General features: G+C 50.9%; 1 protein-coding gene across 1 annotated transcript in view; it reads left to right on the forward strand.

Annotated features, from left to right (window-relative positions):
* Positions 1-12,450, forward strand: part of cdk14 (cyclin dependent kinase 14) — a 269,156-nt gene that overhangs the window by 171,253 nt on the left and 85,453 nt on the right. Inside the window, exon 11 of the mRNA XM_079240348.1 lies at positions 8,449-8,512. Coding sequence (XP_079096474.1) covers positions 8,449-8,512 — 64 coding nt within the window. The remainder of the gene's footprint in view (positions 1-8,448; positions 8,513-12,450) is intronic.

The following is a 12,450-nucleotide window of genomic DNA, read 5'->3' on the forward strand; positions in this document are numbered from 1 at the left end:
ACTGCAGGTGGCAGTAGGTCTGCAGGTGGCAGTAGGTCAGCAGGTGGCAGTAGGACTGGAAGAGGCAGTAGGTCTGCAGGTGGCAGTAGGTTGCAGGTGTCAGCAGGACTGCAGGTGGCAGTAGGTCTGCATGTGTCAGTAGGTCAGCAGGTGGCAGTAGGTCAGCAGGTGGCAGTAGGACTGCAGGTGGCAGTAGGTCTGCAGGTGGCAGTAGGACTGCAGGTGTCAGTAGGACTGCAGGTGGCAGTAGGTCTGCAGGTGGCAGTAGGTCTGCAGGTGGCAGTAGGTTGCAGGTGGCAGTAGGACTGCAGGTGGCAGTAGGTTGCAGGTGGCAGTAGGTTGCAGGTGGCAGTAGGTTGCAGGTGGCAGTAGGTCTGCAGGTGGCAGTAGGTCTGCAGGTGGCAGTAGGTTGCAGGTGGCAGTAGGACTGCAGGTGGCAGTAGGTTGCAGGTGGCAGTAGGACTGCAGGTGGCAGTAGGACTGCAGGTGGCAGTAGGTTGCAGGTGGCAGTAGGTTGCAGGTGGCAGTAGGTCTGCAGGTGGCAGCAGGTGTCAGTAGGTCAGCAGGTGGCAGTAGGTCTGCAGGTGGCAGCAGGTCTGCAGGGGTGAGTAGGACTGCAGGTGGCAGTAGGTCAGCAGGTGGCAGTAGGTCAGCAGGTGGCAGTAGGACTGCAGGTGGCAGTAGGACTGCAGGTATTAGTAGGACTGCAGGTGGCAGTAGGTCTGCAGGTGGCAGTAGGACTGCAGGTGTCAGTAGGACTGCAGGTGGCAGTAGGTCTGCATGTGTCAGTAGGACTGCAGGTGTCAGTAGGACTGCAGGTGGCAGCAGGTCTGCAGGTGTCAGTAGGACTGCAGGTGTCAGTAGGACTGCAGGTGGCAGTAGGACTGCAGGTGTCAGTAGGACTGCAGGTGGCAGTAGGTCTGCAGGTGGCAGTAGGACTGCAGGTGGCAGTAGGACTGCAGGTGGCAGTAAGTCTGCATGTGTCAGTAGATCTGCAGGTGGCAGTAGGACTGCAGGTGGCAGTAGGACTGCAGGTGGCAGTAAGTCTGCATGTGTCAGTAGATCTGCAGGTGGCAGTAGGTCAGCAGGTGGCAGTAGGACTGCATGTGTCAGTAGGTCAGCAGGTGGCAGTAGGTCTGCAGGTGGCAGTAGGTCAGCAGGTGGCAGTAGGACTGCAGGTGGCAGTAGGTCAGCAGGTGGCAGTAGGTCAGCAGGTGGCAGTAGGACTGCAGGTGGCAGTAGGTCTGCAGGTGGCAGTAGGACTGCAGGTGTCAGTAGGACTGCAGGTGGCAGCAGGTCTGCAGGTGTCAGTAGGGCTGCAGGTGGCAGCAGGTCTGCAGGTGGCAGTAGGACTGCAGGTGTCAGTAGGACTGCAGGTGGCAGCAGGTCTGCAGGTGTCAGTAGGACTGCAGGTGGCAGCAGGTCTGCAGGTGGCAGTAGGACTGCAGGTGTCAGTAGGACTGCAGGTGGCAGTAGGTCTGCAGGTGGCAGTAGGGATGCACCTGCTGAGGAACTCCACTGGGTGGAGCTTCGTTTCATGGCAAGTATTTCCTGTTTTCCAACAATAATGGAGGCCTGAGGCATTCATTCAACCATAGACTTATATACGTACGCATGTTTGTCAATGTATTCAGTAAGCTAAATCTTTAGCATTTGAAGCTAACTCTGTTAGTGTAGCAGAAATGCCTTTTTCCCAGCAGGCTGTGAAGTTGATAAAATACCGGAAGCGATATTTGAGCTGCACTGTTGAGAAAAATTACATTTTATCTCAAATAAAAATGTTTTTTATTTTAATAAAAGTGGAAAAACAAGCAGCCATATGCTAATGCTAATGCTAAATAATGCTATATTTAGCAGTCAAGCTAAAAACAGGAGGCTGATGTGGACACACATGATGCCTTTTCACCAGCTGTCCCTGTATCTGCTGTAGCCCGGCGGAGGCTGACTGCTCACAGCCAGAACACGTTGATCCACTGGCTCTGGTTCTGATCCGGTTGACCCCTGCCTGGAGGTGACCTCAATCTGGCTGACTGTAATCAGGCAGCATCGGAGGAGACGGGGGCTGGGAATGTGGGCGAGGCAGGGGGTGGGGGGCCGTTTGGACTGGAGTCAGGGGGAGGGTTTAGGTTCAGATTAAGGATTAGACCTGAGAGGGAAACTGAGTTTCCAGCCTGCAGCTTTAGGATCGTTCCCTGAATCCTGAGGAAAAGGGTTAATTAACCCCACCAGAGCGACGAAACTACAGTCTCTGATGTTTGTATTGATCACCAGGCTGATAACTCAGAAGCTTCCCAGATGTTTACACATTATGTGGGATATTCGACTGATTAGTGACATCATAGACATGTGATCCAGACTGCTCTCAGGCTGTCCCGTCACTCGTCGGGCTCCACGTTGCCAGAGGTTTAAAAAGAGCAGCTCTATTCAGCAAAGCGTAGTGTACACATTTCATACGTCTTAGAGGCCTCGGTGGCTCGTATGGCATGAACAGAACCATCCGGCGCAGCAAAAGGAATCCTGTCTCACATGAAGTAGATCTGAGAAGCAGTTCCCTTTATCTGCTCTGGTCATCTGGATGAGTGCACTTGTCATATTACTTTAATCAAGATGACTGGAACATGTCGAATTTGTTTTTCCTGTCGACTCATCAGTGCTTTTATTCCAGATGTCTTCTTCAGGTTCGGCTTATCTGGTTCGTGTTTTAATACGATGTTTTTCTTCAGCTTCCGTCTAAAGCAACACTGAGATTTCTGGACTCGGTTGAACATTGGTCGGCATGTAGCTGGACTCTCTGGAGGACCGCTGCTTCCTGAGAGTAGAACCAAACTCCTTTGTCCATCATGTCAACATCATACATACACAAACATACAACCATACACACAGCAGAGAATCATGTCTGCTTTTAATTCAGAAGATCACCAGCATACAGGGATTCCTTCTGAAGTCCCTGCAGGGGGGTGACGACATAGAGGACACAGAGTATAGATGCAAGTCGTAGTCAGTTGTTTCGTCATCGCTTTCCCCACGACGAGTCGGTCGGAGCTGCTCTCAGTGCCGTGACACATCCGGTCTCCAGTCTCTTCCTTCCCGTCTTCCTCTGGCAGCAGAAGCAGAGTTATGCGCCAGACAAGCAGCTTGTGTCTGTGTGTGTCTGCGCTGCGGAATGCACATGCAGAGCTAAGGTCATGACCTCTGACCTCTGGCGTGAACTGCTCTGTGATAGAGCGTACAGTCAGGCGAGTTTGGATGCAGAGCGGATTCCCACATGTCAGTTACTGAATGTGTGCTGGGGTCACTGCTTCTGTACCAAACAGAGGAAGAAGATGGTGCAGAGCAGCAGACAAAAGTCAGGTGATCTGTGAGGAAGACGAATCGCTGCAGTCATTTGATCTCAGTGGAATCTAAGACAACAAAGATCAAATCAGACGCTGTTCACATTCTCACTACTGAGCTTTGTGTGTTATTTCTACAAACTTCTGGTTGCTCTTAATGCTGCTTTATCTGTTCATACATTCATTTTACATCATTTTAGCCTCAGAATCTGAAAACATCACGTCGCCATGGAAACGTCACGTCTCCATGGAAACGTCATGTCTCCGTGATTCAGATTACATGTGGAGCAGCATTCACTGTGAACTAGGAACTGTAAATTCTGGATTTGCAAACAGAAAAAGTCTTCAGAAGTCAGAATCCTTTAGGTTTTTGTTCATTCTTAGAAAATTTTGTCACCAAATGAGGTGTAAAAACAAGTGGGAAAGGTCATATTAGAGTGTTTCAGGTCACACAGGCGGTGGTACAACACCGCCTCCTGGTGGTGGTTGTGTGTTACTACATAAGATAAGACCTACATCTGCATCAGCTGCAGCTCACATACACATTCAACTTAATTACTGTGAATGGCATTCACATGATTGAGATCCTGATCTTTCTATCTTATTATTAGATATTATTCCGCCAAATCTAGGCGTGCTATTCCACCTACAAACTATTTAAAGCTAACGTTAACTTCTGGACAGCAGTTCAACCTTTCACATCTTTGTGGTGTGGTGGAGTGGTAAAATGAACTGCCTTTCATTCAGAAGGTTGTGGGTTGAAACTCAGGTACTGGATGTTGAATAATCTCATCAGATCGTTGTACTTTTTCTCCTAATGCTTATGCTGACAGAGACGAGCTAATAAGGGGCATACACAGTATTGAGATCGTGTTTGGCCATTTTTATTATGATTCCACCAAACTTTGGCACGCTACTCCTTCTGCGCCGTTCAGGTCACTTCGACCGCTCAGATCTTCAACCCTGCAGCTCCTTTGGGACATGTGTGCTATGACATTTGTCATTTTGAATCTTTGTAGTTTTTGATATATTTAGCATTTTGCAAAAAGTTAATTCAGCCTTGCGATTGGATGAAAGTCCTTCAAACCAAAGGCGGATTGGACGTTGAGAAACTTCAGCCCGGTGATCTGTTGGTTTTTGCATAATGAGCTGAAAACTGTTTCAGCAGGGTTTCAGAGTTCTGCACCAGTTTGTAGTGTCCGGTTCACTCCTACATCTTTTGTCTCACTTCAACCATTCAAATATCAGACTCTTCAGCACTTTCAGGAGATATGTGCTGTGACTTTTGGTATTTGGAACATGTAAACTTTTCAAGTTATTAAAGTTTTAGTCAATTTTTAAAATCCGTTCCTGTGATTGGACAAAATGGAATTCAGCTCAGCGATTGGTCCATTCTGCAAGAAGAGCATTTTTGTAGTTGTTTGTTTGTCTCGTGTGACGGTGATGTCATGTGACTGTGATGTCATGTGACGGTGATGTCATGTGTGAGGGTCTACTGGGAACGTCTGGCTGAGTCCCCTGTCAGAGCGAGTTTCAACTTCCACCTTCAGCAGAGCTTCAACCATGACCCGAGTGAGGCGGGGGACATTGAGTCCGAATGGGCTGTGTTCCGTGTCTCTATTGCTGAGGCGGCCGGCCGGAGCTGTGGCTGTAAGGTCGTTGGTGCCTGTCGTGGCGGTAATCCCAGGACTCGTTGGTGGACACCAGCAGTGAGGGATGCCGTCAAGCTGAAGAAGGAGTCCTATCGGGCCTTCTTAGCCTGTGGGACTCTGGAGGCAGCTGATGGGTACCGACGGGCTAAGCGGCATGCGGCTTCAGCTGTCGCCAAGGCAAAAACTCGGGCATGGGAGGAGTTCGGTGAGGCCATGGAGAAAGACTTCCGGACGGCTTTGAGGCGATTCTGGTCCACCATCCGGCGGCTCAGGAGGGGGAAGCAGTGCTTGCAGTGGACATCGAGGACAGTACCGCTGGATTGGCAGACTGGGGTGGTGGTCCCCCTTTTTAAGAAGGGGGACCGGAGGGTGTGTTCCAACTAGAGGGGAATCACACTCCTCAGCCTCCCTGGTAAGGTCTATTCAGGGGTCCTGGAGAGGAGGGTCCGCCGGATAGTCAAATCTCAGATTGAGGAGGAGCAGTGTGGTTTTCGTCCTGGTCACGGAACAGTGGACCAGCTCTATACCCTCTTTGGGGTCCTGGAGGGGGCATGGGAGTTTGCCCAACCAGTCTACATGTGCTTTGTGGACCTGGAGAAGGCGTTCAACCGTGTCCCCCGGGGGCTCCTGTGGGGGGTACTCCGGGAGTATGGGGTACCGGACCCCCTTGTACGGGCTGTCCGGTCCCTGTACGACAGGTGTCAGAGCTTGGTTGGCATTGCTGGTAGTAAGTCGGATTCGTTTCCGGTGAGGGTTGGACTCCGCCAAGGCTGCCCTTTATCACCGATTCTGTTCATAACTTATATGGACAGAATTTCTAGGCGCAGCCGAGGTGTTGAGGGGATCCGACTTGGTGGCCTCAGGATTGGGTCCCTGCTTTTTGCAGATGACGTGGTCCTGTTGGCTTCATCTGGCCGTGATCTCCAGCTCTCACTTGAGCGATTCGCGGCCGAGTGTGAAGCGGCTGGGATGAGAATCAGCACCTCCAAATCTGAGACCATGGTCCTCAGCCGGAATAGGGTGGATTGCCCTCTCCGGGTCGGGAGTCAGGTCCTGCCTCAAGTGGAGGAGTTTAAATATCTCGGGGTCTTGTTCACGAGTGAGGGAAGGATGGAGCGCGAGATGGACAGACGGATCGGTGCGGCGTCTGCAGTAATGCGGGCTCTGCGCCGGTCTGTCGTGGTGAAGAAGGAGCTGAGCCAGAAGGCGAAGCTCTCGATTTACCAGTCGATCTACGTTCCTACCCTCACCTATGGTCATGAGCTGTGGGTCGTGACCGAAAGAACCAGATCTCCTATACAGCCGGCTGAAATGAGTTTCCTCCGCAGGGTGGCCGGGCTCTCCCTTAGAGATAGGGTGAGGAGCTCGGTCATCCGGGAGGAGATCAGAGTAGAGCCGCTGCTCCTCCGCATCGAGAGGAACCAGTTGAGGTGGCTGGGCATCTGGTCAGGATGCCTCCTGGACCTCCCTGCTGAGGTGTTCCAGGCACGTCCCTCTGGGAGGAGACCCCGGGGAAGACCCAGGACACGCTGGAGGGATTACATCTCTCGGCTGGCCTGGGAACGTCTCGGGATCCCCCCCGCAGAGTTGGAAAATGTGGCTGGGGAGAGGGAAGTCTGGGCTTCTCTGCTTAGGCTGCTGCCCCCGCGACCCGACCCCGGATAAGCGGCAGAAGATGAAGATGAAGGTGATGTCATGTGACATGATGTCATGTGACGATGATGTCATGTGACATGATGTCATGTGACATGACGTCATGTGACGATGATGTCATGTGACGATGATGTCATGTAACGGTGATGTCATGTGACGATGATGTCATGTGACGATGATGTCATGTGACGATGATGTCATGTGACATGATGTCATGTGACATGACGTCATGTGACGATGATGTCATGTGACATGATGTCATGTGACATGACGTCATGTGACGATGTCATGTGACGATGATGTCATGTGACGATGATGTCATGTGACATGATGTCATGTGACGATGATGTCATGTGACGATGATGTCATGTGACGGTGATGTCATGTGACGGTGATGTCATGTGACGATGATGTCATGTGACGATGATGTCATGTGACATGATGTCATGTGACGATGATGTCATGTGAGTGGGTTAACTATGGCTGACGGTGTGAAAACAGAAGTTTGTTTTTCTCCCAGCTCTCTACGCGCCATCTGAATTAGCTGTTTCCCATAATGCACCAGCATGTGTTCAGGACTGGGTTTCAGATCTGGTGATTACCTGATCTGGATCATAAACAGGTGGATGTAAACGTGAGCACCTCTGTCTTTATCCCTCCTTCTTCAAGCTGAGCGTTGATTTTAAGATTTTATTGTTGCTTTTTAAATGAAGTCTAAGTTTATTTGCATTTATTTGCATATTTAACTACAAAGACGGGCCGGGCCGAACAATAAAACAATAGAAACAGTTTAAAAAACAGTGATGTTTAATGCAGATAAAATAAGCTGCGCTACGTGAAGAAGTGGGTCTTGGAGCGAGACCCAGACCGAGCAGCTCTAATTCAGCCTGCAGGGAGGCGCTGGGAGGATGCCTCAGACTGATGCTGCAGCAGGGAGATATGTCGCCTCAAGCTGGCCTGTCCAGCGCGGGTCCTCCAGTCCTGCAGGTTTATCCGGCATCTCTGCTCGAGCTTACCTGACTAAACCCCAACTCCGCTGATCACTTCAAACGTCAAGCAGGTGGACTTTATTTCCTTTCTTTCTTACTGTTGTGGACACAGCGAGTGTTTTACTGATCAGACCTTTGCTGTGTGAAGTCCTGCAGACTATGGGGAGGTGGTCTAGACCGCTTGCCAGCCGGCCTACACCCCGGCTTTCAAGCAGACCGGACTTTACATCTTTGGTCCGCATCAGAGGTGCTCATACTGCGGGAAACGGATCGTACTGTCCCTGGAAGCCGACCACGGTCCGGTGGGGAGCACCAGACAGCAGCATAAGCTCTTCATCTCTGTTTACTCCTCATGGATCCTGCAGGGCTCTGGTTGTTCCAGGTACAAGCTGATCTTCTGGGGGGTTGTTGCTCCAAAATCCCCTGTTGTGTCCGACCTGTTCCTAACTGCGACATTTTAAGGCTTTTTGCTTAGTCTTGTTTCATTTCTCTGCACATGAAGCAATGCCTTTTTCTCAGAAACATTTTAATGTTTGTTAAATGTTTGTTTTCTTCTGACAGCCTGCTTCAGTATGGGGACATAAACCGCAGAATTATTCTGGTTGGAACTGTTTAAAACGATCATTAAATCGAAAAATGATTCAAAACCAAGTTTTGTTCAGGAAGCAGAAGAAACATTAAAACTAACAGGCATCAAAGGAAAAATTTTTAAATGTTTTAAAAAGTTTATTTTTTTGGTTAAATAAACGTGTTGCAGGTCTGAAAAGTTCTTTAATAGTTTTATTTTCCATAAAAAAATCCTGTTTTTTAATCATTGTCCAGGTGCTCGGAACGCCGTCTGAGGACACCTGGCCAGGTGTGGACTTGCTTCCTCACTTCAAACCAGGTGAAGTTCCGTCTCCTGCTCTTCATCCTCCGATGTAACTTCAGTTCTAAGTCATATCCTGTGTTCCTGACATCACACACACACACCTGGTCACACAGCAACACGCAGCAACATGCAGCAACACGCAGCAAAACGCAGCAAAACGCAGCAACATGCAGCAACACGCAGCAACACGCAGCAACATGCAGCAAAACGCAGCAAAACGCAGCAAAACGCAGCAACATGCAGCAACATGCAGCAACACGCAGCAAAACGCAGCAACATGCAGCAACACGCAGCAACATGCAGCAACACGACATGCAGCAACACGCAGCAACATGCAGCAACATGCAACAACACGACACGCAGCAACACGCAGCAACATGCAGCAACATGCAGCAACACGCAGCAAAACGCAGCAAAACGCAGCAACATGCAGCAACACGCAGCAACACGCAGCAACATGCAGCAACACGCAGCAACACGCAGCAACATGCAGCAAAACGCAGCAAAACGCAGCAACATGCAGCAACATGCAGCAACACGACATGCAGCAACACGCAGCAACATGCAGCAACATGCAACAACACGACACGCAGCAACACGCAGCAACATGCAGCAACATGCAGCAACATGCAACAACACAACACGCAGCAACATGCAGCAAAACGCAGCAAAACGCAGCAACATGCAGCAACATGCAGCAACACACAGCAACACGCAGCAACACGCAGCAAAACGCAGCAACATGCAGCAACACGCAGCAACACGCAGCAACACGCAGCAAAACGCAGCAACATGCAGCAACACGCAGCAACACGCAGCAACATGCAGCAACATGCAACAACACGACATGCAGCAACATGCAGCAACATGCAACAACATGCAGCAACATGCAACAACATGCAGCAACATGCAACAACACGACATGCAGCAACATGCAGCAAAACGCAGCAAAACGCAGCAAAACGCAGCAACACGCAGCAACATGCAGCAACACGCAGCAAAACGCAGCAAAACGCAGCAAAACGCAGCAACATGCAGCAACACGCAGCAACACGCAGCAAAACGCAGCAACATGCAGCAACACGCAGCAAAACGCAGCAACATGCAGCAAAACGCAGCAACATGCAGCAACATGCAGCAACACGCAGCAACACGCAGCAAAACGCAGCAACATGCAGCAACACGCAGCAACACGCAGCAACATGCAGCAACATGCAACAACACGACATGCAGCAACATGCAACAACATGCAGCAACATGCAACAACACGACATGCAGCAACATGCAGCAACATGCAGCAACATGCAACAACACGACACGCAGCAACATGCAGCAACATGCAACAACACGACATGCAGCAACATGCAGCAAAACGCAGCAACACGCAGCAACATGCAGCAACATGCAGCAACACGACATGCAGCAACATGCAGCAACATGCAACAACACGACACGCAGCAACACGCAGCAACATGCAGCAACATGCAACAACACGACATGCAGCAACATGCAGCAACATGCAACAACACAACACGCAGCAACACGCAGCAACATGCAGCAACACGACACGCAGCAACACGCAGCAAACTGCAGCAACACGCAGCAACACGACACGCAGCAACACGCAGCGACACGCAGCAACATGCAGCAACATGCAGCAACACGACATGCAGCAACACGCAGCAACATGCAGCAACACGACACGCAGCAACACGCAGCAAACTGCAGCAACACGCAGCAACACGACACGCAGCAACACGCAGCGACATGCAGCAACACGCAGCAACATGCAGCAACACGACACGCAGCAACACGCAGCAACATGCAGCAACACGACACGCAGCAACATGCAGCAACATGCAACAACACGACATGCAGCAACATGCAGCAACATGCAACAACACAACACGCAGCAACATGCAGCAACACGACACGCAGCAACACGCAGCAAACTGCAGCAACACGCAGCAACACGCAGCGACACGCAGCAACATGCAGCAACAGACAACAACATGCAGCAACATGCAGCAACACGACATGCAGCAACACGCAGCAACATGCAGCAACATGCAACAACACGACACGCAGCAACATGCAGCAACATGCAACAACACGACATGCAGCAACACGCAGCAACATGCAGCAACACGACATGCAGCAACAGGCAGCAACAGACAACAACATGCAGCAACATGCAACACCATGACATGCAGCAACATGCGGCAATATGCAACAACACGACATGCAGCAACACGCAACAACACGACACGCAGCAACATGCAACAACACGACATGCAGCAACATGCAACAACACGACATGCAGCAACACGCAACAACACGACACGCAGCAACATGCAACAACACGACACGCAGCAACATGCAACAACACGACACGCAGCAACATGCAACACCATGACATGCAGCAACATGCAACAACACGACATGCAGCAACATGCAGCAACACGACATGCAACAACACGACACGCAGCAACATGCAACACCATGACATGCAGCAACATGCAACAACACGACATGCAGCAACATGCAGCAACACGACATGCAACAACACGACATGCAGCAACATGCAACAACACGACACGCAACAACATGCAACACCATGACATGCAGCAACACGACATGCAACAACACGACATGCAGCAACATGCAACAACACGACACGCAGCAACATGCAACACCATGACATGCAGCAACATGCAACAACACGACACGCAGCAACATGCAACACCATGACATGCAGCAACATGCAACAACACGACACGCAGCAACATGCAACAACATGCAGCAACACGTTGAATCACACATGTGCTGCAGGACTCTCAGCATCACATGGATCTTTAGCAGAACCACCAACAGAAGACTGTGGTCCATGAAAGCAGCAGCTGAGGATGAGGAGAGGGACTCCCCGTCTTCGTCCTCACAGCAAACTAAGAGAGGACCTGCAGGTTGGTGTCAGCTGATGGACGGACAAGGACGGGGGACGGACACATGAGGCTGCCTGAGGGAGAAAAGCTCAGTGGAGTGTCTTTGAAAGGAAAATCTGCACCATGAACTGATTGTGGTGCGTTTAAATGCACCTGGAAATGGGATTCTCATCATCCAATGACAACAGCATGTGTCTTTCGGTGATGGAACCCCATAGATCCAGGTTTAACCAGCTTCTTCTCTATGTCTAAGCACGCGCTGTGTATGTCTGAGTTCCATGTCCGTCTATCGTCCGAGGAGTTTCATTCCAGCACGATGCAGCGTTTCTCCTGATGAAGGCGCCGTCGCCGAGGCTTCCTGAGGCGTTGCCGCCTCCCAGCAGCAGGTGGCAGCGTTGCATCAGGGAACGGCTCCCCTGTCTCCAGCTGTGGAGATGCAGGTCCACACACAGCCGTGTTCGTTCCAACCCGGAACCCTCCCTTCTCCTCCCGCACCAGACGTGGCGCTGAGGTTTGACCTCAGATTGGCGGCGCCGCTCGTTCTGCACATTTTTGTGGTTGGGAGGAGAAGACACCTCTTCCCTCCCTGTCGCCTTGTCCGGCCTGGTCCTCAGGCCGGCTCTGACCGGGTCAGCAGGACCAGGGGCTCAGCGTGGCCGGACCCCACTGTGAGCACACATGGCGGCTGTAGGTGGAGCTTCTGACTGCAGTAGACTGAGGGGTGGAAACGTGAGTTCAGGACAAACAGCAGCATGATGACGCAGACCAGTACGACACCAGCTGGAAGCGACACGCAGCCTGAAAATGAGATGATTTTCTGGTTACTGTACGTTCAGTCGTCTCTTTGCTTTGATTAATCGCTTTGACAGACTGATGTTTTCACAACTCTGGTTCCATAAGAGTTGGGACACTGTCTAACATATACCATTAGCAACAACATGCAGCTTTATACTGGTTTAACTGGGAGCAGCTACGGAACACAGATGCAAGATGAAAGATGGACAAAGCTTC

The sequence above is a fragment of the Telmatherina bonti genome, assembly GCF_933228915.1.
Source record: "Telmatherina bonti genome assembly, chromosome: 5".
In the NCBI taxonomy this organism is placed as follows: Eukaryota; Metazoa; Chordata; class Actinopteri; order Atheriniformes; family Telmatherinidae; genus Telmatherina; species Telmatherina bonti.